This window comes from Ahaetulla prasina, chromosome 1 (genome assembly GCF_028640845.1).
Source record: "Ahaetulla prasina isolate Xishuangbanna chromosome 1, ASM2864084v1, whole genome shotgun sequence".
NCBI lineage: Eukaryota > Metazoa > Chordata > Lepidosauria > Squamata > Colubridae > Ahaetulla > Ahaetulla prasina.
The window spans coordinates 51862332-51886718 of NC_080539.1; the positions used below are offsets into that span (position 1 = coordinate 51862332).

Below are 24387 nucleotides of genomic sequence, written 5' to 3' on the forward strand. Positions count from 1 at the left end.
ATGAAATTTGTGAATGACTTTCAGAAAGAGTGGAAGAGATGCTTTGAAACAATAAGACGAGAGGCAGGAGCTCCCAGTGACTTAATGATCAGAGAAATAAATTTAGGAAGGACCTATTCTAATGGTTCAAGTAGTTAAAAGAGACACAGGAAGTTTCTACTTTCAGATTTGAACGATTCTGTCAAATTATGTACCTTGCATTATAGTGAAATTATACAGAACTAGTCCTAAAATGAAAACCTTCAAAAGTATATCCATGTTTATTTTCAGTAGAGTACAATGTGGTTTCTGCAGTTAATCAATGGACTAATCCAATGATTTTAAACTGTGAAGTCTTAACGAAGTGTAAATACATATACATAAATGAAGATTACATGTAGAGTTGGGAGAATTTTTTCTTTGTGTAAAAAGCTAAGCAATATAGTTGAGCTTGGTTCATAGTACTTTTCAGGATATACCTTTGTAATTTTTTATCATCCAGTCTATTGTAGATAGATCTGGAATTATATGTAAAGGTCTTCCATGAAATGGGAATTACAAATATGATTCCTCTAGATATAGTAACAGAAAGAAACATAGAGAAAATGCAAACTTTGGTGGATTAGGTAACTGATGATTAAAAGATAACAAATATATCTGTCTACAATTAAATTGTACTTGGTTATCTTGCTTTTGATTGAAAAAAAATGAATAGTTATCTAACTTGGAAACATCAGCATGTAAATGTCTTCTGAGACATTGAATGAGGGATAAGGCAATATGTAAATTTAAAAAAACCAAGTTAATTCTGTTTTCATCATACAGAATTGTAATGAAATTTGTGAATGACTTTCAGAAAGAGTGGAAGAGATGCTTTGAAACAATAAGACGAGAGGCAGGAGCTCCCAGTGACTTAATGATCAGAGAAATAAATTTAGGAAGGACCTATTCTAATGGTTCAAGTAGTTAAAAGAGACACAGGAAGTTTCTACTTTCAGATTTGAACGATTCTGTCAAATTATGTACCTTGCATTATAGTGAAATTATACAGAACTAGTCCTAAAAAATGAAAACCTTCAAAAAGTATATCCATGTTTATTTTCAGTAGAGTACAATGTGGTTTCTGCAGTTAATCAATGGACTAATCCAATGATTTTAAACTGTGAAGTCTTAACGAAGTGTAAATACATATACATAAATGAAGATTACATGTAGAGTTGGGAGAGAATTTTTTTCTTTTCACTATACATCTTATTCACTATAATTTATTAGTCCATTTTTGTTTGAAGTTATTTTTTGGAAAAAAAATTAGTTGACAATGACAACATAGATCAGGGGTGTCAAATTCGTTTCATTGAGTTTGATTTCATTGAGGGTTGCATCAGGGTTATGTTTGACCTTAGGATGGAGTGGACATGGCCAGCTCAACATCACTTGTGTCGGGGGCACCTATGGTGGCCCAAGCACTCTGCCAGCAAAATCGGACTCCTGAGCTCCATTTTCAGCTGTGACAACCCTCCTGCAACCCTCTGCCAGCGAAAATGGAGCTTGTGGAGTGCTGACCGTGACCGTGGCCCTTGCAAGCTCCATTTTCAGCCATGATTGCCTCCTGCAACCCTCTGCCAGCAAAGATGGAGCTCAGGAGGGCTGCATGCAGAAGCACTGCAGGCCAGTCCTTCACTGTTTCCAGGGTGGCCTTGTGGGCCACATTTAAGCACCTGGCAGGCCGCATCCAGCCCCAAGGCCTTGAGTTTGATGCCCTGACATAGATGATTAAAATACAATTACATTTTTATTCCATTATATAAATAGCCAAATTTCACTTTCCTAATCAAAAGGTAGAAAGTTGGGGAGGGGAAAAATGAAAGGAGAGATATATAAAAAATCCTTATGTTTTCTCTTCTACATTTTAAAGCTCTTTCACACAGATATGGCTTCTACTCATACTTCAGGAAATTCAGATGTAAATAAAAATGAACCAGCTCAAAAATGGTGGAATGCTGGAAATGATAGGATTATAGCCTCGTGCATTGTTTATAAAGTTCAAATAAAAAAGCAACTACTAGCTTGAAGGTTTTGCAGATCACAAACAAGGCTTTTGGTTTTTTTGAAGCTGAACCAAAAAATGCCTTTTGATCTCTTTTTGATTTTGTAACCAAAAAGCTAGAATGCATGTGTGATGCAGGGGTTCAAAATGTGGCCACCAATGCAATCATCAATGATCCAGACTCAAAATTTTTGTCATTAAATTTTTAAGATCTTCTACCTCATCTGGATTGAGTTTACCACCTGACAGTTTGGAGAAGGTTCTGCCCAATTGCAGTAGCAGCAGCATACGAAACAGCCTATGTTTTTGCACAGTGAGGACCCCTCATTGCTTTACCTTCCTCCAATCTTGTCAGATTCTTCCTTCATATATTAGAATTGGGTGCCTGCAGAACTATCCTCATAGCAGGATTCCTTTGTCCAAAGGTATAATTGCAAATGGGTACAGGTTAATGGTCCAGTCTAGGTGAGAGGCTTGCTTTGCTGGATGTATCTGTTTCTGAACTGAACCCATGGGGCCATCTGATCACAGTTGGGTAGTATGATGGACATTCAATATAATTTTAGTGACTAAATGAACAAATCATGTGTTTAAAAATTAATGTCCCATATCAAACTGTTCCTTTTTTTGTGTGTTATTTGTGAAACAAATTAGGAACTCTGATTTTTTTTTAATAAATTGGAGATGAGTTATAATTGGATAAATGGATTATAGTAGGAATATAGAGAAACAGGATTAAGGGCAAAAAAAGAAGGGGACGACAGAGAACGAGGTGGCTGGATGGAGTCACTGAAGCAGTCAGCATGAGCTTAAATGGACTCCAGAGGATGGTAGACGACAGGAAGGCCCGGAGAAATGTTTTCCATGGGGTCGTGATGGGTCAGACATGACTTTGCAACTAACAACAACAACAACATAGAGAAACAGTGTTGTGTAATGAGTAAGAAACCAGACTAAAAGCTAGAAGATGCTGGGTTGTAGTTCTGCCTTAGATACAAAGCTAGCAGAATAACTTTTGGCCAGTTCCTGTTGGGTCATTCCATGTCAAGTGGTCTGATTTCAGGAAAGTGCCAGGTCGACCATCACGGATTTTGATGAAATTCAGTGTAAACATGCACACACATCCCCAATGAACATTGGTAGTGTTATGTTTGCCGATGCAATACTTGTGGAGATATAGTTGTTTGTATGACCCCATACCGCAGCCTTTGACAGTATGGCTCTGAGATTACAGCAACTTTGAGACATAATATCTCCAGCAATATTTTGTTGAGAGAAATAAAACTTGGCCATCCTGTACAACTTGTGCTCTATTAAACAAAATAATAAAAACATTCTCATGAGCGATCTCCATCTAGATAATTGGGAGCAAAGTTGGCCAAAAATGACTGGCATGAAAAAAGGGTAAAGTTTGGCTTTTTATATGGAAGGAAAGGTATGAGAAATGTGAAATTTAGCAACACAAGATTGTCGAATATAAAATTCCATTCTCCTACTGCTTTCCAATAGTTCACAAATTGAGTGTAAGGTGATGGTTTTTGTAAAAATGCTAAAAATGGTATTTTCAGCCTGCTTTTACAAAAAAAAGACCTTCTGGAAACACTGTTAAATTATTCTCATTAGAAAGAGCATATTTCAACCCCCCTAAAAAAGTAGAGTTGGTGTTTCATCGCTGACGTATAAAGCCCTAAAAATAGGGACAGAGTGGAGGATGTTGTATGGCAATGTCACATCCATTCTATTATTGTTTCATCTTGTTCATTTTATATAGACATCATTACTACTATTATATTGCATTGTCCATGGTGACATTGTCACTACCAGTTCAGGCACTTGACCCAACAACCCTGTCACCATAGGGGGCACACCTGATAGTCATGCAATACCATCTATGGGTGGGTTTCTTAGTTGAGGATCCCAAGCCTGTAATTTGGTTTCTTCCTTGAGGTTCCAAAGTCTTGTGTGGGTATCTGTCCAGTTCCCATAGGATTCCGCAGCCCCCAAAGCAAAACAGTGTGTTAAGAGTGTCTATTATGTGGCTGCATATTCAGACAATTTTTGGGAGATCTAAACAAGATTTTGGGAGATCTAAACAAGACAAACTTAAGGAAAGAGCTACCAAAATACTTTCAGCATGTCAACTGTCCCACCAGAGGCAAGAATATTCTAGACCATTGCTACACAACACTAAAAGATGCTTATCGGTCTTTACCACGTGCAGCTGTAGGACACTCTGATCATTGCATGATTCACCTTGTACCTGCTTACAGACAAAGACTTAAAGCCACAAAACCAATAATTAAATCAGTGAAGACCTGGACGGAGGAATCAAAATTAAAGCTACAGGCATGTTTTGACTGCACTGATTGGAATATTTTTAAAGATACCTCTGCAGACCTGGATGAACTCACAGATACTGTAACTTCATATGTCAGCTTCTGTGAAGACCTATGTGTACCTACAAAGAACTTGCGAATATGCAGTAACAAAAAACCTTGGTTCACACCTAAACTTAAGCAGCTACGACATTCCAAAGAGGAGGCCTACAGAAAAGGTGATAAAATGCTGTACAATCAGGCCAGAAATGCACTAACAAGGGAGATCAAAGCAGCAAAAAGAAGCTACTCTGAAAAGCTAAAGAATCAGTTTTCAGCAAATGAACCAGCAAACGTGGAAAACTGTTAAAAATATCACCGGCTATGGCAAACCTCCCTCCCAGGCTGAAGGTAATCAACAACTGGCAGATGACCTGAATGAGTTTTACTGCAGGTTTGAAAGGAAACTACAGCCACCTATCTCCACAACCCCCATCTCAGACACACCAACAACAGCCAAGCCTCCTACAACTGACCCCATTTCATTGGGTTCACAACCCCTAGTGATCACAGAAAAAGAAATGCAGGACCTATTTCACAGACAAAAGCCAGGAAAAGCTCCAGGCCCAGACAAGATAACTCCTTCTTGCTTAAAAGTCTTGCTGACCAATTGGCCCCCATCTTCACCCATATTTTCAAGAAATCACTAGAGATGTGTTATGTTCCTTCTTGCTTCAAACGCTCTACCATCATCCCAGTGCCGAAGAAGCCCACCATCAAGGAACTGAATGACTACAGACCAGTTGCTCTAACATCTGTAGTCATGAAAACCTTTGAAAGGCTAGTGCTTTCCTACTTGAAAACCATCACGGATCCGCTGTTAGACCCCTTGCAATTTGCATACCGAGCAAATAGATCAACAGATGATGCTGTTAATATGGCTCTGCACTACATCCTACAACATCTTGAGTCTCCAAAGACCTATGCAAGGGTCCTTTTTGTAGACTTTAGTTCAGCATTCAATACCATCATTCCAGACATTCTTCTAACTAAGCTAAACCAGCTACAGGTACCAGAACAGACTTGTAAGTGGATCACAAGCTTCCTAACAAACAGGAAGCAGCAGGTGAAGCTAAGCAAGATCACATCAAATACCTGTACAATTAGCACAGGGGCCCCCCAAGGCTGTGTGCTCTCCCCACTTCTCTCTGTATACCAATGACTGCATCTCCAATGATCCATCTGTTAAGCTACTGAAGTTTGCAGATGACACAACAGTGATTGGTCTCATTCGAGATAATGACGAATCTGCATATAGACGAGAGGTCGAACGACTAGCCTTGTGGTGCAACCAAAACAATCTGGAACTGAACACACTCAAAACCGTAGAAATGGTGGTAGACTTTAGGAGAAACCCTTCCATACTTCCACCTCTCACAATACTAGACAACACAGTATCAACAGTAGAAACCTTCAAATTTCTAGGTTCTATCATATCGCAAGATCTAAAATGGACAGCTAACATCAAAAACATAATTAAAAAAGGACAACAAAGAATGTTCTTTCTGCGCCAACTCAGTAAGCTCAAACTGCCCAAGGAGCTGCTGATCCAGTTCTACAGAGGAATTATTGAGTCTGTCATTTGCACCTCTATAACTGTCTGGTTTGGTTCTGCAACCCAACAAGAAAAACACAGACTTCAGAGGATAATTAAAACTGCAGAAAAAATAATGGCTACCAACCTGCCTTCCATTGAGGACCTGTATACTGCACGAATCAAGAAGAGGGCCGTGAAAATATTTGCAGATCCCTCGCATCCTGGACATAAACTGTTTCAACTACTACCCTCAAAACGACGCTATAGGGCATTGCACACCAGAACAACTAGACACAAGAACAGTTTTTCCCAAAGGCCATCACTCTGCTAAACAAATAATTCCATCAACACTGTCAAACTATTTACTGAATCTGCACTACTATTAATCTTCTCATAGTTCCCATCACCAATCTCTTTCCATTTATGACTGTATGACTATAACTTGTTGCTGGCAATCCTTATGATTTATATTGATTTATTGACCATCATTTGTGTTGTAAATGTTGTACCTTGATGAACATATCTTTTCTTTTATGTACACTGAGAGCATGTGCACCAAGACAAATTCCTTGTGTGTCCAATCACACTTGGCCAATAAAAAATTCTATTCTATTCTATTCTATTATATTTAAAGTAATTAGATTCTGGGTTTAGATGTGACAGAACATCTAGTCTGTTTCTCCAAAAATAGGTCCCAACTGGACAATAAGCTCTAGTATGATTTTTTCAGATGCTCGTAAGATTACCCAAATCTTACCCAAGTCCTACCCAAAAAATAAGCCCACTTAAGATTGCCAGCCAGACGGACACATTTTTAATAATGTACCCAAAAGTAAAACCTAACTGGAAAATGAGCCATAATGCGTCTTTTGGAACAAAAATTGATATAAGACCCAGACTTATTTTCAGGGAAATATGGTATGAAATTCCTGCATGGACACTGAATACCTTACTTTATGTATTTCATAAACAGGCTAATGAAAATTTGTGTCCTTGCTTTATGATATACTGAACATAATTGATCATTGTGATTGCTTAAAAGTAAATGAACTGTTGTCATATATGAGTTTAATATTTTTAATTGTGGAAGAAGCAACAATGAATGAAAATTCAGTTAATGGTATTTTTCCATGTCTTATAAACTTAAGTTTTAGATGTTACCAGAACTATTGACAATTACTTTGTAATTAATTATTTCTAAATAAGATTCCAGTTCTACTGAAATCAAATCACTTTTCTATTTTAAGGCAAACTTCATTGAATGGTGTGGCTTTAACTTTCTGTGATTTGTTTACATGTACTTTAAGTGCTCAGCAGGAATTCACATTTAATTATTTGCACTATGGTGCACTACATAAAAAATTCATGGAAGTGACACTTTTCCAGAGTTTTCTACTGGTTTCAGAGAAGGACTTCAGGAAACTAGTTTTTTTAAAATAACAAATGAGGAAACATGGACTAATAATGTTTATGCTGCTATTTTATATTTATTTACTTGTAACCCACCTTTATTTTTACAAGTAACTCAAAGTGGCAAACATATCCAACACACTATCCTCTTCTTATTTTCCCCACAAGAACCTTGTGTGGTGGGTTGGGCTGAGAGGGAGTGACTGACCCAAAGTTACTCAACTAGCTTTCACAGTCACAGTCTTCCACTTTCTAAACCTGGTTCCTTAACCACTAAACCAAATAAAAATGCTAGTTCCAGTGCAGTTTTTGACATGAATCTCAAATTAACCCCAGTAAGATGTAATAAAATTCTGTGTAGGCATTTCAAGAAGACCTAATTTCTGAACACTTTGTGGTAACCTTTTATATAGCAATGTTAGTCTCTTATTTCTATTTTATTTTTTATTTTATGCCTTTGAGTCAATGTTGATTCCTGGTGACGGCCTGGGCTAGTCCCTGCAGTGTTCTTTCTTCCACTCAACTGGGTTTGTGCCTAAGGTGATACTAGAACTCACAGTCTCCTGGTTTTTAGTCTGATTATACACGAAACCGGCATTCACTTTAAAATGTACTTGTAATGATAAGAATATAAAATGCGGTTATATTAATTGGAACATTTAAAGACAGAGAAAGAAGGAAGGAAAGAAATAGTAGTAGTAGAAAAGAAATAGGAATATCACTGTATATTAAAATGTCCAATCCTGGTCAGAAATTGAAATTAATGAACTTGACAGTACTTAATTTCTTGGTAAAATTAGTGAGGAATCAAAGTAGTGCTATTATTTACTGTGGAGATGCTGTGGAAGAGTCTTCCAAAAGAAAATCTTCCCAAAAGACATAAATTTATCATGGTGGGAGAATTAAGTACTCCAGCATCTTTAGAACATAAACTTTGCCTATCATGGTTCTTCCTGGAAATTCCTGGTTCTTAGTGATTGTATCCATGCAGTTTTCTCAGCAGTGTAATAGAAATAGTTTATCATTGCATCACAGGATTTTTTAAAAAAAGTTTTTATTACCAAGTCGGAGTATTATCACCAGAAGCTGTGGAGCTTCGTGATCAGCCAAGGTTGGCTAAAGGCTGCCATCTTTAGCATGCTATTGAAAATAAAATCCTTTTCCATCTATTTAAACTTTAATTGTCTTCTACTTTCTTTGTGTGAGATGAGACAATCTACATATAGAAAAATTCACATCCTAGGATCCGATACCCTGTGTTAGAAGAGAATCAAGCAGAATACAAAAAAACAGAATACAGAAAAACAAAGGCCAATGTAATTTCTGCTTTAATGTAATTTTCTCAACATAAAATAATCTAAATTTATAAAGCATTATGTAATCTTTATTTCATAGACTGAACTGAGTGATTAGCAAGCTATTGTTTAACACCTATGTTCTTTTTGTTTAGGTGTAATTAATGTCCTCAAAACTATGGATGAATTGGAGGTAGAGCCAACTATTGACACCTTTTTATTATATGTTTTCACAAAATTGGATAATCTTGACCCTGTTCGCCAGAGGATTCAAGTAAGTTTATCATTTGTTTTAGCACTTTAGTCCTTAATAATATTCACTGAAATTTCTGGGGCTGTATAGGATTGAGGTTTAAGACTTTGATTCATGATGGAAATATCAAGTAGTAGGATGATACATATTTGTTAAATCAGATAATGTAATTTTGTTTATTTTAAGATAAAAAACAACAGAGAGGATGCATGCTGTTATACCTGGAACTATTGCTTTAAAGAGAGCTGTCCTGGGCCAGTTCAAGTTACCAGTGATGGAATTATCACCAAAAGAATGACTTGGGGACTGAGGACACTTCATTGTGATTTATCTGAGGCGCATATGAATATCAGGATAGACATTGTTTTGCTAAAATACATGTTATATGGGTATGATACAAAGAGATGTATCAGGGCAGTGAAGGATGGGAAACATCCTCAGAGTAAATGTTGGCAGAGAGATAATGGTGGTGTTGCAAAGAAAAGAAGACAGGCTGCTTTTGGCTTCTTTTCTTCCTTTCTTTCTGGAACAGAAATAATCCAGGTTACTGTGGTGGCGGTTCCTCCATTCCAGAAGAGTATTTCTTCAGTGCTACATCAGTTACTAGTAAGGCATCTGTCGTCTAGAATTTGTTTCTGGATAAAACTCTTGACTTAACATACATCATGGAGATCGGACTTAGAGCCAGGCTGCTATGTAGTACAGCATGTTAGGATTGGAAAACGGAGTAGAATTGTTTTGATCTATATGAATTTTGTCTTATTGACCAGATGCATTGGGCTAAAAGTCTGAATATCTGAATATCTGATGATGCATTTAAGTTGTATGAGCAGGAAAATAGTGTTAATGGTTTATTTGCCTGATTGAATAAGGATCTCTTCCTAAACTCAATTTCTTCATAACCCTTTTGTCCTAAGACTTTTCATTGTTCCCATTGAAATTACACATTCTGGAGAGGTTCAGGATTCCATGTCCTTCATATGATCACTAGCCTGTCCCAGCTGGGTCTTGTTCCACCAACCAGTGATCTGAAGACAGAAAAGCTTTGCATGATTGTTCTCATATATAGACTACTCCTTTACCGATCTTACATGAGGGGGTGGTGCAAGTCTCTGATGAGATAGAGAACTAAAGTGATCTGAAAAGATGTTTGGTATAACCAGTGTTTTCCTGAATCTGCCCATGATACTATTGAAAGTCTGTTTGATTTGAGGAACCGGAAGCATCATGGTGAGACTAGTTGGAAAATAGCAAAGCTCCAATAAGCTTCGTGAAAATCCAGCCAGACAAACCGCTGTTGGGGGGGGGGGTCTTCAGACCAGAACCATCTTGGAGGGATGGTGATGAAAGAGAGGCGCCTCAGAAGACCAAGAGGACAGGCAAGTTCCTCGAAGGGTCGGAGGCAGCTCTTTCATCCGACAGCAAGCTGGCGGCCTTTAAAACGACCGCTCTAAGTTGTGGCAACAGGACTAAGATTTGTGCAGGAACAATGTTTGAATGGAGTATTGTTACCGGATGAGCGTTTGTCCAACTTAAAGGTAAAAGTATATATTTTTTAAAAAGCTTAAAAGAGGTCCCAGCGTGAAATAAGCAGCTAATTGGTACTTGGGAATTTTAAGAACAAAGAGGAAGTTAAGAGACTAAAGCCCAAAAGAAAAACTTTCTACCTGGACTTAAAATTAAATTTGGAGAAATTAAAAATAATACAAGAAAAAGAAAACTGAGAGACAGCATTTTTTAACAATAAAAGAAAATAAATTGAAGAAAAAGTACTTTCTATATGGATTTAAAGGTGATACTTTGTTGCCTGGGGATTAGTGGATTGGAGAGAGACATCTGCTGGTAGAAAGAAAGCACTACAATTAATGCTTTAAATGTTGAAGGAACAGTAAAAAATTTTACTATTGTGGGAAATTTTAAGGAGTACTTGTTTAAACAGCTGGATCCCGACTTTGAAAATAAGTGAAAAAGAACAAAGCCTTAAACTGGAATGGTCAAGACAAATATCTGAATTGGATATTATTTGGAAATTTAAAAAAAGAGAGAGAGAGAGAGACACTACATGGACTTGAATCTTAATTACATATAAATTAAAATTAAAAAAAATTGAATTGACAATATGGAACATTGGGAATATGAGGAACGAATGGAGATGTTTAAGAAGGTGCGTGAAGTGTTTAAGGATGATAAAGAAGCGGAAATCTGGTTAAAATACCAAGAAAAAGGAAAAAGAATGTAAATGTGAAGCAGGATCATAATGTTGAAGGAAAAATAATTGAAGATGAAAAAATAGATAATTATACTGGGATTGTCAATGGAAAACAAAAAGTGGATAGGGGGGAATATCATCCAAAAAAGAAAGGAAGAAAAGGTTTAGATGTGAAAATAACTGAAATTAAGATATAAAATTGAAATGTTAGGAAATGAGGAAAATAATTAATTGATGTTGGAATAAGAAATTAGGAACTAAGGAAAAGTAAGAGGTAGAAGGTTAATGAAGTTAAAAGGTTTCAATGTAAAAATGGAATAAGTTGAAATATATTGTTAATAATTAAAAAATGTGATGGGGACTGTGAAAAATATGGTTAATAAATGGAGAAAAAATTGGAGTTGCCCAGATACATTGTGGAAAATATTGAATTGAAAATTAATACAACAATGGAGAGAGAATGGAAGGAGGAGTAGAGGGAAGAAGAAGAGAGAGGAATAAAGAAAGGGAAAAGGAGAGGAAGAAAGAGAGAGGAAATAAGAGTAGGAGAGAAGGTTAGAAAGGGAGGGAGGAAGGAGGAGGGGGGAAAGGAAGGGGAAATAGATAAGGAGTAGGAGAGGAGTAAAGAAGAAAGTAGAAAAGGATAGAAGAAGGAAGGGAAGTGAAAGAGAGGAGAAGGAGAAGAAGAATTGTTGTAAAACAAGAGAGAGAAGATGGTAGAAAGGCAACCCCGAGCATATTCAAATGTATTAGGATGAAGAACGAATCAATATGAAAGTTAAAAGAAAATATATATGATTAACAATGGATAAGATAAGATAACTAATTGAAATAATCTTAAGAAACTAGGACTTGAGGGCAGATGGTGATGCTGTTTATATAATAAGTATAGAAGTAGTAAGATAAGATAAAAAAACATGGAAAAAGAATATTTTGGCAAAAATTGTAACTATGTAAAATGAAATTGGATATGATAAGTTGTATAAGATATGATACGGCCAATATTCTGTTCATAAAATGTGTGTGTGTGTGAAAGAAAAAATAAAACTTGATTTTAAAAAAGAAAGTATTTGATTTGTAGAATACAGAGATGAAAGCCGCAGTTGACACGACTTAGACATTAATGAATCTTGATGTTAAAACTGGAAATGAAACAGTTACCTTTGATAATAGAATATTTAATCATACTTAATGGCTTGATGAGATACTAGATAAAGTTTCATAATTTTATATAAGTTGAGCATAACAGGAAAGCAAATTATTTAAATTTCTAGCTAAATTCCTTGCAAAGTGAGTTCTCTCTACCATAAAATGATAGTCTATAAACAAAGCATATATTTTAGTCTAGGACATCCTTCACACTTCCTTCCAAAAAAGCTTATCTTAGCTAGATGTCCTTTTCTATCAAATGTAATATTGCACACAACACATAAAAAACATTCAGATATAAAGTTATTTTTATAAAGGACTTTGGCTCTTTTGTACGGCAATCAAAACATTTCTCACTATTGTTAATATGAAAAGCTGGAGAGTTAGCACTGTATTTACAATTCTAACAAATTGAAACAGATACTGTCTTTTAAAATGATTGCTTTGCAGGTCTACTGTGCATATTCTGTGTGTTTAGTCTTTAAATTACAATTCTAAAATTATGCTTTGCATAAATAGTTTTTTTGAGAACTTCAATAATATCTGTAAAATAAGCCATTGCACACCCTGATTTACAGAAGACAGCTTTGGTCAAGGTTGGGAGGCTGTTGGCTAAACCCACACCAGATCTGAAATATGAAGTATTTTAGAGAGTTTGACTATGATGATATACCAGGAACTACTATATTACCATCTTTCCATAGGAAAAAGGCAGTCCTTTGGAAACCAATAAATTCTTAGCAGCAGAAATCAGGCATGAAGCTTCACAGGGCAGACTGGATAAAGTTTATCAGTTATGTAAGTGCTCTTGTTTTATATATTATCTGAGTAGCCTGTTTGGAAAAGTAGTATGAGATAATTCTAAGAATGGTAAATGTTGATAATTTATACAAAAATGCTTATTTAAGATTATTTGAAGTTGTATTTTAACATGCCTCTGTTTATGATTAGAAGCAAGTATAATATGTAAATTAGCCTTTTGTTTCATTTTAAAAAGCCCATATCCCTTTGATAGAAGAAAGAGATGCTACATTACCTACTGTTCTTAAGATATTCTTCTTAAAAAATGTTGTAGAAATTGTGTGACTACTGTGAGCAGTTTTAATAGATATACCTTAATGTTCTATTTGAGTATTGCTGTGCTATAAAATTAATATAATCTTTAACACTGCTTTTGAGAACAATACTTAAATGAAAAGAATTATATCTAATTTGACTGGAAAATCTGAATTTATAGAACAGATCATTCCTTTATTTAGGAATAAAGTTTATTTAAACTTAGTCGTGAACAGGGACTGATTAGGAAACAGGGAGAAAGACAGGGTTAATATGTCTTTACAGTGAAATATAAAGCAATAGGTCTATCAAGTATGTGTATATAACATTAAATATTTTGTTTTCCTTTATAGCATATTGGTTTTAAAATAACAATTGTTGAATCAGTGTTGTTTACAAGTACAAATCAATGCATACTGAATGATTTAATTTAATTTAACTTGCAGTATCTTCCTTAAACAACTGGACAACGGAGAGGAGTCATATCAGGAACAGTATAATCCTTGGATTTAGAAGGTATGACTTATGAAATCTTATATTTTGGATATCTTTGGTTCTAAGTTCCAGCTTTGTTTTTCTGTTATTTAAGGCATATTTTTTTAAATAGCTATTTGTAGCTAATAATATCCTACTGTTTTGGCAGGATCTTTTAGGGCTCTCTTTGTGGCTGGGCTTCAGTGTTATTGAAGTTTAATATCCTGTTCTAAAAGTGGAAAAGTTAAGGTTTTCATTTGGGCCTTGATTCAATAAATTGAAAACAGAGTTTATTTATTTTATCTTTTATTGTTTTAGATTTATATTCCAGTTTTCCTAGGAAATCATGGCACCTTCCAAATATTCCCTTATAATAAGCATCTTTGTGTGGGTGGCTGAGCTAAGTTATCAAATCCCAAATTCCATAAAGAGCTTCTATAGCTGAAACTGCTCTGATAATATCACGTTGACTGTCAAGTAAAATAATATTTATATAAAATATTCACAAAGTATTTTATATACATATTATGCTTCAAAGATACTATCACAGTCATACTAGTCACAATTAGGATAGGTTAATCAGTAGTATGTATTCTTTACCTAATGCCATCCCATAAATTTATGCTTAAATTCAGACCTGCGCATATATATGTGTGTGTGTGTGTGTGTGTTTTCTGAGGTTTTTGCGGGTGTTTGTATGTAGGTCTTTGGTTATTTGGGTTTTCTCCCGCATAAAATTGGAAGTGTCTTGGCGACGTTTCGATGAAGTCTCATTCATCATCTTCAGGCTTCAGCTTCTTGCTTCTGGGAGCAATGTGTGATTGCAGCTGTTTCTTCCTTTTAACTGCTAGTGGGGGTTTGAACTGATTGGGTGGGAGCTTGGCTGTGCTCTAATTGGATGGGGATTTTTTGTGCTCTGATTGGCTGGGGGTGTGTCCTGTTTGGATGGGGGCTTGGTTGTGCTCAGATTATCTGAGTTGCAGTGGGATTTGAGCTGGTGAGCTGCATTGCTGTTGTTTGGCTTCGTGTTCGTGGTCGTACTATATCTTCATAGTGGGTATCAGTCTGCTGCATGTATGAATTGGATGGGTTTGAAATGGAATATCCGGGTCTTTTCCCGTGTAAAGAATACCCGAATACGCCAAGACTTGCATACCTATACCTGTGAAAATCTATGAAAACATACATACACACATATGTGTGTGTGTCTGTATGTATGTATGTATGTATGTATGTAATATATAATATATATGTATGTATGTATGTATGTAATATATAATATATGTAATATATGTATATATATAAGGATTTTTGTTTAGAACTTTTTTAGTTTTACTGTTTTTCTTTCATTCAAATACTAAAAATCTGGTATTGATATTAAACATCACTGAATGATGCATAGGAACGAAATATTCATGTAAATGCATTTCATCAGTGGTTGTAATTTTTCTGTTGACCTTATATGATACTTGGTGCTATCTACATCTTTTTATCTCTCCTTTGTTTGTAGTGCCTTGGTTGCTTAAAGTTTTACTCTTAGTGAACAATTTTTTTTTCATATTTATACCCTACCACAATTTTATACAGAGTCTTGGTGGCTCACAACATAAAACTGCAATGAAAAGAAATAGACAAGAATGGTGGTAATTCAGATTTTTGGCAGTGGAGACAAAACAAAAAGGGAAATTACTGTTCAAAGAAAAATCAGCAAGTGACAAAAATGGAGACTATGTTTGGCTTATAGGAGAGATGTTACAGTTTTATAATACAGTACTTTTTGGGCCTAACTGTAAACTGTGTAGACATAATAGATAGAAAAAAAGGAAGGAAAACAGAATTTGGCTATAGGGAGAGAAAACTAAAAAATAATCAGCACTAAAGTGGAGAGAGCAAGCAAAGTAAGAAATGGGTGGCAATTGCAGGCAAATTGTAGGGTGATCTAAAAAACTAAAATTATCTTATTTGAAAAAGATACAGTGACAGACAAGGAAAACAGTGACAGATACAGGTGAGACAAAACAGATTGTATTACTGTATGTGTGTATCACTAAAGAGGTAGATCATTCTAGTTCCTGGCAAGGTGTTTCAAAATCTGAACCACTCTGAAGTAACAGTGATTAGGATTATATTGTCATTTATCCAGGGAGAAAGACAAAGTAATAAATTATTAGGCTAGAGTAAATCTGTGAACTGTTTTTATGTTATTAAATTGATATGTCAGGATAAATCCCTTGCCAGTTCAGAGTAGAAATTATCCTGGAAAAGTAATCCAGAGTTAGAAGACATATATATTTTCTCCATGGATCAGTGGCTGGTTAATTTAAGCTAGTTTACTAGAGATGCTGAAAGTGTATGCTGCTTTTGTCATAAAACACAGAAACCATGCTATGAATAGTTTTCCATAAGATTCTCATACAGATAATCCTCAAGTTACAATCATTTGTTTAATGATGATCAGGAATTATGATGACCTCATTATAGGTGCTTTACAGCCTCTGAAGCCCTTCTGGCTGTTGCAAAACATTGCACCACCATATTTTGGTTACATGATTGCAGTCTAAGTACTTGGCACTTATAACTTATTGCCAAGTGGCCCACAATCATGTAATCGTCATTTACATTCTTCTCTGCCAGTTTCCCCAAAAAGCCAGTGGGAAGCTGACATGGAAATTTGCAGGCTGCTGCCGCCAAAAGGACTCTCTCTCATCTCTGGGATCTGGTTGAAAGAATGGCCAGCTGATGGGAGCTAACTCTTTAAAATCCTGAAGGTTTCACCTCTGTTCCCTCTCCCTGCTGAGGAAGTTATCTTCTGTGCACGGAAGGGAGCTGTACTCCTTCATCAGTCCCCAAGGTGCTTTTTCAAGAGGCAACTGGACTTTCTTGTTTTTCTTTGAAAACGTTTCACTTCTCATCCAAGAGGCTTCTTGGGCAAGAAGTGAAATGTCTTCAAAGAAAAGCAAAGTCCAGTTGCCTCTTGAAAAGGCATGTTTGGGGCAACCATGACCTGGATGAATGAGAATCTCCATAGACATTTACTCCTTCAGCAAGACTCAGACAGGTTCCTGCGTCTTACCAAAGGAGTTCCCTTCAGTGCATGGAAGGGAGCTGCAATCCTTTCGCAGGCAGCTCTTTCAACCAATCCTCAAAAATGAGAGGGAGCTAAAAATAAAGCAGAAAATGGAGGGGCAGCATGATATGATAAGGTGCCCAAAATGCTTGAAATGCGTGTGGGGAGGCCCTGGGAGGATCGGCACAGGCCATGCACAAAGTGCTTCTGTGTTCTGAGGCTAAAGATTCTGACTGGATTTCAGCAGGGAGGATTTTCACTTCCTGAGCAGAGTGACCTGGCACAGGTCACGTGCGAGTGTCTCTCCACTCAAGAGGCTAAAAATATTGCTTGGATTTTGGCAGAGTGTATTTTCAGCTCCTGAGTGGGATTTTCCCCGCTCTCCTGTGGCCGGAATGGGACAACTCACTGCAGCCAATTTGCCGCAGCCAACTCAGCCATGGTCATCTTGCCACCAAGTTGCCACAGGACAGTTCAACAATTCAGTTTAATTATTTAGAATAATTAAAACATTATTTAATTTTTTTCATTTACTTTTCATTTTGTCCTTCCTTTGGCATCTTTTCTTTAATTATTCTAGTCCACCATTTCTTTGATATTAGTGTAACTCTTGTCCTACAGCGAGTTGGCCATGGCACGTTAGCTGTGGCAAGTTGGCCACAGTGAGTTGTCCTAGACCCCCTGAGACCCCCTGCACTGCTTTCCTGTTTATTTAATGACCCATGGGATCACTTAAGAACCACAAACAACAATGCCAGGATTGCAGTCATTAAGATAAGCATTAACGTGGCAACTACCTGGACTAGTCCCTACAGTTTTCTTGGCAAGGTTTCAGATATGGTTCAGTCTCTGAAAGAAAGTGATTTTCACAAAGCTGGCTTTGTGCCCAAGGCATTACAATTTCTAGGGTAAAGCAGATAAATTTGTTGTAAACATTTAGAAAGCATACCTGAGAAAGAGGAGTATAGAAATATTTTACATTATATATTCTAATCCAGCAATTATCAAATATGTTTGAAGAAATAGCGGTTCTGTTCATGGATTAAAATAAGTTATATCCCTTTGTGGCATTGCTCAGTATCCTGCAGACATTCCTGGATACAACTGTATGCATATTTACTTGTATGAGAGACAGGACCATATTATCAGGGACTTAGATCACAGAGGAGGCAACGTGTGTGCATGGAATGTACATGGAATGCTTTTGTTTTCAGAGATAGGTTTTATTATTTTCATGATATTATGGGATGAAGCTTGCTCACACAGTGAAGGCTCCAGTTATATAACTTTGAATAGGATTAGTATCTTTACTCATTTTAAAAAGCAATCATTGTTCTACAAGAAAATTCCGTAGAGTATAATAGGTGGTGATATAAAAATAAATAGTGGAGATTAGGCTAGTTGTTTAAAGCTGTGAGGTTTGTGGTTTCAAGTCAATTTCATGATGGAAAAATGTATTAAATACAGGCAGTGTAGGTGGTATAGGTTAAAGATTACACAGATTGCATGTATTTTGAAATGCAATGAGATTATAGATTTGAACATTATCACAAAAACTCCAAAGGTAGTGATCTTCTGTAAATATAGTAAAATCATTTTGTAAAGATAGGCTGATGCTAAAATATATATGTCAATTATTTCTTAACTTTCTTCACTTAAGCAAATCTTCTGAACTCATGATGTGACTGTTCAGTTGTATTGAGCATTCAAAAGAAATAATAGGGTATTTTTTTAAAAAATTCCAATTTATTATCTTCTGCTGCCCTCTGCAGGTGTATTGATGTTGATCTTTGGAACAAGGTAAGTACAGACAGCTAAGCTGCAATGGGGAGATATTTTGGGTGCACAGTATTGGAACAGTGCAATAAATAGATCTCCTATTTCAGATGTAAGTCTAATCTTACTTCACCTACGTGAAGCATTTTAAATTGTCATGACTTATCTAAAGTTAAATATTTTTAACTCCTTTTGATCTCAGTGGGGAAAATTAAGCATGTAATTAATACTTTTTCCTTGTCTGTATTTGGTCTTTCAAATGCTTGACTTTGCTCTATAATCTATTGCTCACGTTGTGACTGTGAATTCATATTAACATAGAAATGGCATTTATTATTGCATTTATTAAGTAAGCACTAATTTTATTGTTCATGGTAGGGGATACATTTTTCTTTTAGGGGCAGCAGTTTTTGTCTTTATAAGAGATATCCAAGTACCACTTGGAAATATTTGATGGTATAAAAACCCTACAAGTTTTGGAAAATTTCTTTATCAAGGATTTATAAAACAAAACCATATAAATGTAAAAATGCCTATACCGTTAATATTTTTCCAAAGACCAAAACCACTGTTAAAGTTAAAGCAACTACTAGTGAGTGTGCTAGCAGCTTTAGTGTGCTGCAGCGAACAAATGAAGCTGTAAAGATAGCTAACATTTTTAAAAAATCAATATTCTGTAGCTTCATTTTTAAGCAACGCAATCATAAAGCCCGCTGCCATGTAATCTAACTGCTTAGTGATGGAAATTCTGGCACTCCCAGTTGTCATCGTTAAGCGAAACATGCTTCTTCATTAAATACAATACCACATGGATGCCATTTGTGACCTGCCGGCTTCCCCACTGACTTTGATAGTAAGAAGCTGCCAAGCAGCAATAATTACGATTAGGACACTGCTAAGGCTGGAAGTTTGAGGACCAGTTGCAAGTACCATTTATTCACCATCATGGTTAATGTCACTGCATAGGTGATAATGGTGTAGATTTATTTTCTTTTGTATAAGGCTTTGAAACAAAATTTAAAAAATGATAAATGAAAATAAACCAGATTTTTTGTAAAACATGGATTTAATGAGTTACCTTCTCTTTTCCAAATATGGACATATTTTGTTTTTTTCAAATGGTTATCCTTGCTGTAGCTTCATCTTACCTGACATAATTGTTTTGCTATTTTAGTAACAAATTAATGATAATAAAATATCCATTTTAAAATCTATTTCTTTTATTGTAGATTCAAACTATATATTGTGTTTTTAGTATTACCTAAATTCATTGAAGTTTTTACTTGAATAAAATAGCTTGATGTTATTAAGCAGCCTCCTCGATAAAGACATTTTTCAAACTTTGTGGTTTCTCTGCAATAAAATAATTCTAATTGATATTTCTAATGCTCTCCCCCTTTTTATTCATTTTTCTTCCAAATCAGTGGTTTCCAAACCACTGAAATATTGGGGACAAAATATGCAAAGGAACTCTGGTCTCTGCCCATTAATTTTGTCTACCGTTAAAACCTGAAAGAATTTGAACCACATTTGTTATGATGGAATAAATTGGCAAAAGAGATAGCACATCTGAAACTGGACTGGGGCTGTGCAGAAAAATATTTCATGAAAAAAAAAATCTGCGGTGGATCCCAGTAGGAAACGAAGTTGGGCAGCTGCTTAAAACGTTGGCAGCTGTTCCATTCTAAGTTTCCTCCCTTCTCCCTCTGTGATGCCTTGAGCTTTCCAGTTCATCTCTATAAACACACACAGATAAACATGTGGGGAAAATAATACCCCACACGTACAAACACACACTTCACTAAACAGAAGAAAATGTTATGCTTTCTATAGCCAGTGTTGGTGAAGGAACTAGAAGGAATTGTAGAAGCTATGCTTTCTCTGACTTAGTTTGGCTTATAGTGCCTACTTTTGTTCTTTTTGTCTATGGTAAGAAGTGTGACACCTTGTAACAAATAGACATTTGGCCAGTCATAATGCCCTCCCATTCCTTTTACACTGATAGTTTCCCCCTAAAAAAGTAAAGGACTGGGGAAACTGTTACTTGGAAAGGTTTAAAAGGCTTTGTATACAAAAGGACTAGGGGTTGTTGGGGGGGGGGTTGTTGTTGTTTTGCCAACATGGCTGTCTATCAGTGTAATTGTCCTTGTTAAATATGTATAAAGAGATGAGCAGTGAGAAGAAAGCTTTCTCATTTATTAGATTTATGCAGAAAAACTAAAAAAATTCCAGTATTTTAACCACTGGAGATAAATAGTATAAGCAAGTAGCCAGTAAAGGCAAGTAAAATATCTTGAAATCTCTTTTTTTGATCAGAGTTGCCAGAATATGTTCATTAAAATGGATTTTAATGGGGGTGGAAAATCTTGTTCCCTTAATAGTAGGAAGGGTAATCAAGTTTAAGAAAAAAACTTTCAAGTTAAACAACTGACCAAATAGCCGCTACCTAGATCCTTTGGTTACTATCAGCCATCAGGTTTTAAGGAATAGATTGTTTCACTCTCTCCAGTTCTATTTAACTGTTACATCAAGTATCAGTTATGCTATTCCTAAATTAAATACTTAACTGGAATAGAGTCTGTTATGCACAGTGCAAGTTAAAATTAATTTGTAAATAATGATAGCAAACTACATAGATCTCAAATTTTAAACCTTTAAACAATACTGTCGGAGTGCTTCAAGATTTTTTTTTCTTTATGATCACTTGTGATGGTAAAATGCATGAATCTTTTGTTGTGCAATTTTTAAAAAAAATATTAAAAGCTTTTATTTAAAAATAAATAAATTGCTGTGATGTGGCACAGAATAATGCTAGTAGAGGGCTGCTTTGTTATTTGTAGAATTCAATTTCAGTTACTATTTGCCCTTGCTTGCTTTTCTTGGCTGCAATGTACGATTATTCTGTCTTACCAGATAACAGAACTGTTGTATATGGAGGAACAGAAGGCTGAACAAGAAACTGGTAGAGTTTCAATTTCTATGATTGTAACTTATCCACAAATCCGTTCTTCTGGGTAATGATAGGTTTGAGGGATTACAACCGTAAACATTGATTATTTCTTTTTGAAAGTGAAATTTGAAAACATGTTGGGTAAAAACTTTACCCAGATGATCACAGTATATTTTGTGGAATCCATGCGATTTTATTAGTGTTTTTCCTTTTTAATGAAAAAATGTACTTGAGATGCTTATATAGTAAGTGAAATGAACAGATTACCGGGATAATGTAATCAAGCATTTACAGATGGAGGTAAATTCTTTTTTAGAAGGGCATTAATATAAATAAGACGCTATTAATTTAATAGCTTTTTGTAACGTTTTAATAACAAAAGTTACATTGTGACAAAAATATTTTCAATAATAAGAAAATACAGTATGCATCACTGTGTAGTTTCTTTATTGGAATCTCATTTATTCTTTCTGATGCTTCAGTGTCAAAATTAATACCATTAACTTATACTGCATCTTTTGTTAAACTTAAATTTCATTGGCCAATAAGCAGCTCCCCACAGGATTATTGGAGCTGGTGATTAAATATCATTTAATATTCTTTATTGTGTTTACATTCATTCACTAGCTTCAGAAAAACCCTGGAAATAATAAGAAATACATGGGGCTGTGCCTATGAAGCTTTAAAAAGCTCTATTTCTTTTTGAATAAATGACAAAATATTTACAGCAACTATTTTGGGGTGGTGGGCAGGAAAGTGGGGGAGAGGCCTTGGGCAGTGCTGCTTTTGTCACACAGCCATGGAAAAATAGATTGAAGAAAGATTTTGTTCTGAAAAGCTGTCATTCGGTTTGAAAATAATTAATATTCCTTTCACTCACCAGTTAGATATGTGCTCCCAAACCACATAATCTCTATGCCTCAGTGATCATTGTTGCCATTTCAGAGCCTCTCATCAGGGTGACATCTCACACCAAAATGATTTCTTATAAATTAATCTTGATAACATGACAGTGTCAGTAATTTTAGTAGAATGCTTTCTCTTGTCTTACCCTCACCCCCACCTCGCAGAAAATATTGGCCGTTTTCTTTATTCCTTGATTGACAACATGACTGACTCAGAGGTACAGGACAAGGAGGAGCAGTTGAGACAATACTTCCATCAGCTGCAGAAGATGGTACTATTTCATTTTTTTGCTACATAATGCCCGTCCTTCCTGACATGTATCTATTAGATTTGAAATTGCAGCTTTTAAGTACAGCCAGACCACTTCTCAATGGCATGCAAGTGTTGGAGATTTAAATTATGTCTGAAATTTGTGTAATATATTTTTTTTGTTTGGTTGTGCTTTTAAAACTCACATGATTTTCTCCACCTCTTCCTACAGAATATAACGATTCTTCCTGCCTACTACAAAGGTATTCGCAAACTGCTGATCGAATACAACGTTCCCAATTTAATTAAGGTCTGTAATGGCAAATGTTATTTTATATATAATTATATAAAATTTACATATATACAAACATATTCTTCCAAGTGTATAGTTACCTTAAAAATTAATAAGCCTGATATATAAAATTAGTTTTATTTAATCCTTTTCTGAAATGCGGAAGCATATTTTAGGCAGAAGCTAAAGTTTTAAGAGGGCAACTCTTAAATGTTGATAACAATCTTAACAGCAAAACAAAAGCACACATTCCTTGAGTTTTTAAATTTATCATAAACACATTGATGCTTATATTCAAATACATATCAAGCCATTAATTATATCTTACAGTGTAATTTTATTGGCTTCTGATGAGCAGCTGTTAAGTGTATGTACACACCTATTTAAATGGGTTAGCATTAAATAATTTTGCTACATAACAAGAATGCATGGCTTCCAAGTTTTATTACAAAAAAAGAGTTTTGATCCTAGCAATAGTAAAAATATTCATTAGAATAGAATAGAATTTTATTGGCCAAGTGTGATTGGACACACAAGGAATTTGTCTTGGTGCATATGCTCTCAGTGTACATAAAAGAAAAGATACGTTCATCAAGGTACAACATTTACAACACAATTGATGATCAATATATCAATATAAATCATAAGGATTGCCAGCAACAAGTTATAGTCATACAGTCATAAGTGGAAAGAGATTGGTGATGGGAACTATGAAACGATTAATAGTAGTGCAGATTCAGTAAATAGTCTGACAGTGTTGAGGGAATTATTTGTTTAGCAGAGTGATGGCCTTCGGGAAAAAACTGTTCTTGTGTCTAGTTGTTCTGGTGTGCAGTGCTCTATAGCGTCGTTTTGAGGGTAGGAGTTGAAACAGTTTATGTCCAGGATGCGAGGGATCTGCAAATATTTTCACGGCTCTCTTCTTGATTCGTGCAGTATACAGGTCCTCAATGGAAGGCAAGTTGGTAGCAATTATTTTAGTTGAGGACTTTCTACCTGGTATTTCTGACTTTTCCATAAATTGATTTGAAACCTTAAATGCTTGGTTGCTATGATTTAGTTTCCTCTTAAGGATACAGCTATTTATAGTTAAGAATTTCAGGCCATGTTTATGCCATGCTGATGCAGAAGATGACTGAATATACAAATTAGTTTGTCCTCACTTGCATTGGAATTGCACAGAGAACAAAGAAGAATGGGGGACCTGCTCCTAGTGGGAGAAGCCTATTCAAGACCAATAAGAATCCTAGAAAAGTACATAACTGATACAACTCAACATCATTGCCCACAACTGAGATAACAGAAATACATTTTTCAAAAGTGTAACATTAGGGTTTCCTTTGTACCTTACACATAACCCCTA

The 24387-nt window shown here is 35.6% G+C and overlaps 1 protein-coding gene across 1 annotated transcript in view; it reads left to right on the plus strand.

The window, feature by feature from the left end:
- The window catches only part of LRPPRC (leucine rich pentatricopeptide repeat containing), a 111730-nt gene that overhangs the window by 23087 nt on the left and 64256 nt on the right, over positions 1–24387 (plus strand). Inside the window, exons 12-18 of the mRNA XM_058165239.1 lie at positions 8799–8917; positions 12959–13052; positions 13757–13826; positions 18624–18651; positions 21541–21589; positions 22648–22754; positions 22965–23042. Coding sequence (XP_058021222.1) covers positions 8799–8917; positions 12959–13052; positions 13757–13826; positions 18624–18651; positions 21541–21589; positions 22648–22754; positions 22965–23042 — 545 coding nt within the window. The remainder of the gene's footprint in view (positions 1–8798; positions 8918–12958; positions 13053–13756; positions 13827–18623; positions 18652–21540; positions 21590–22647; positions 22755–22964; positions 23043–24387) is intronic.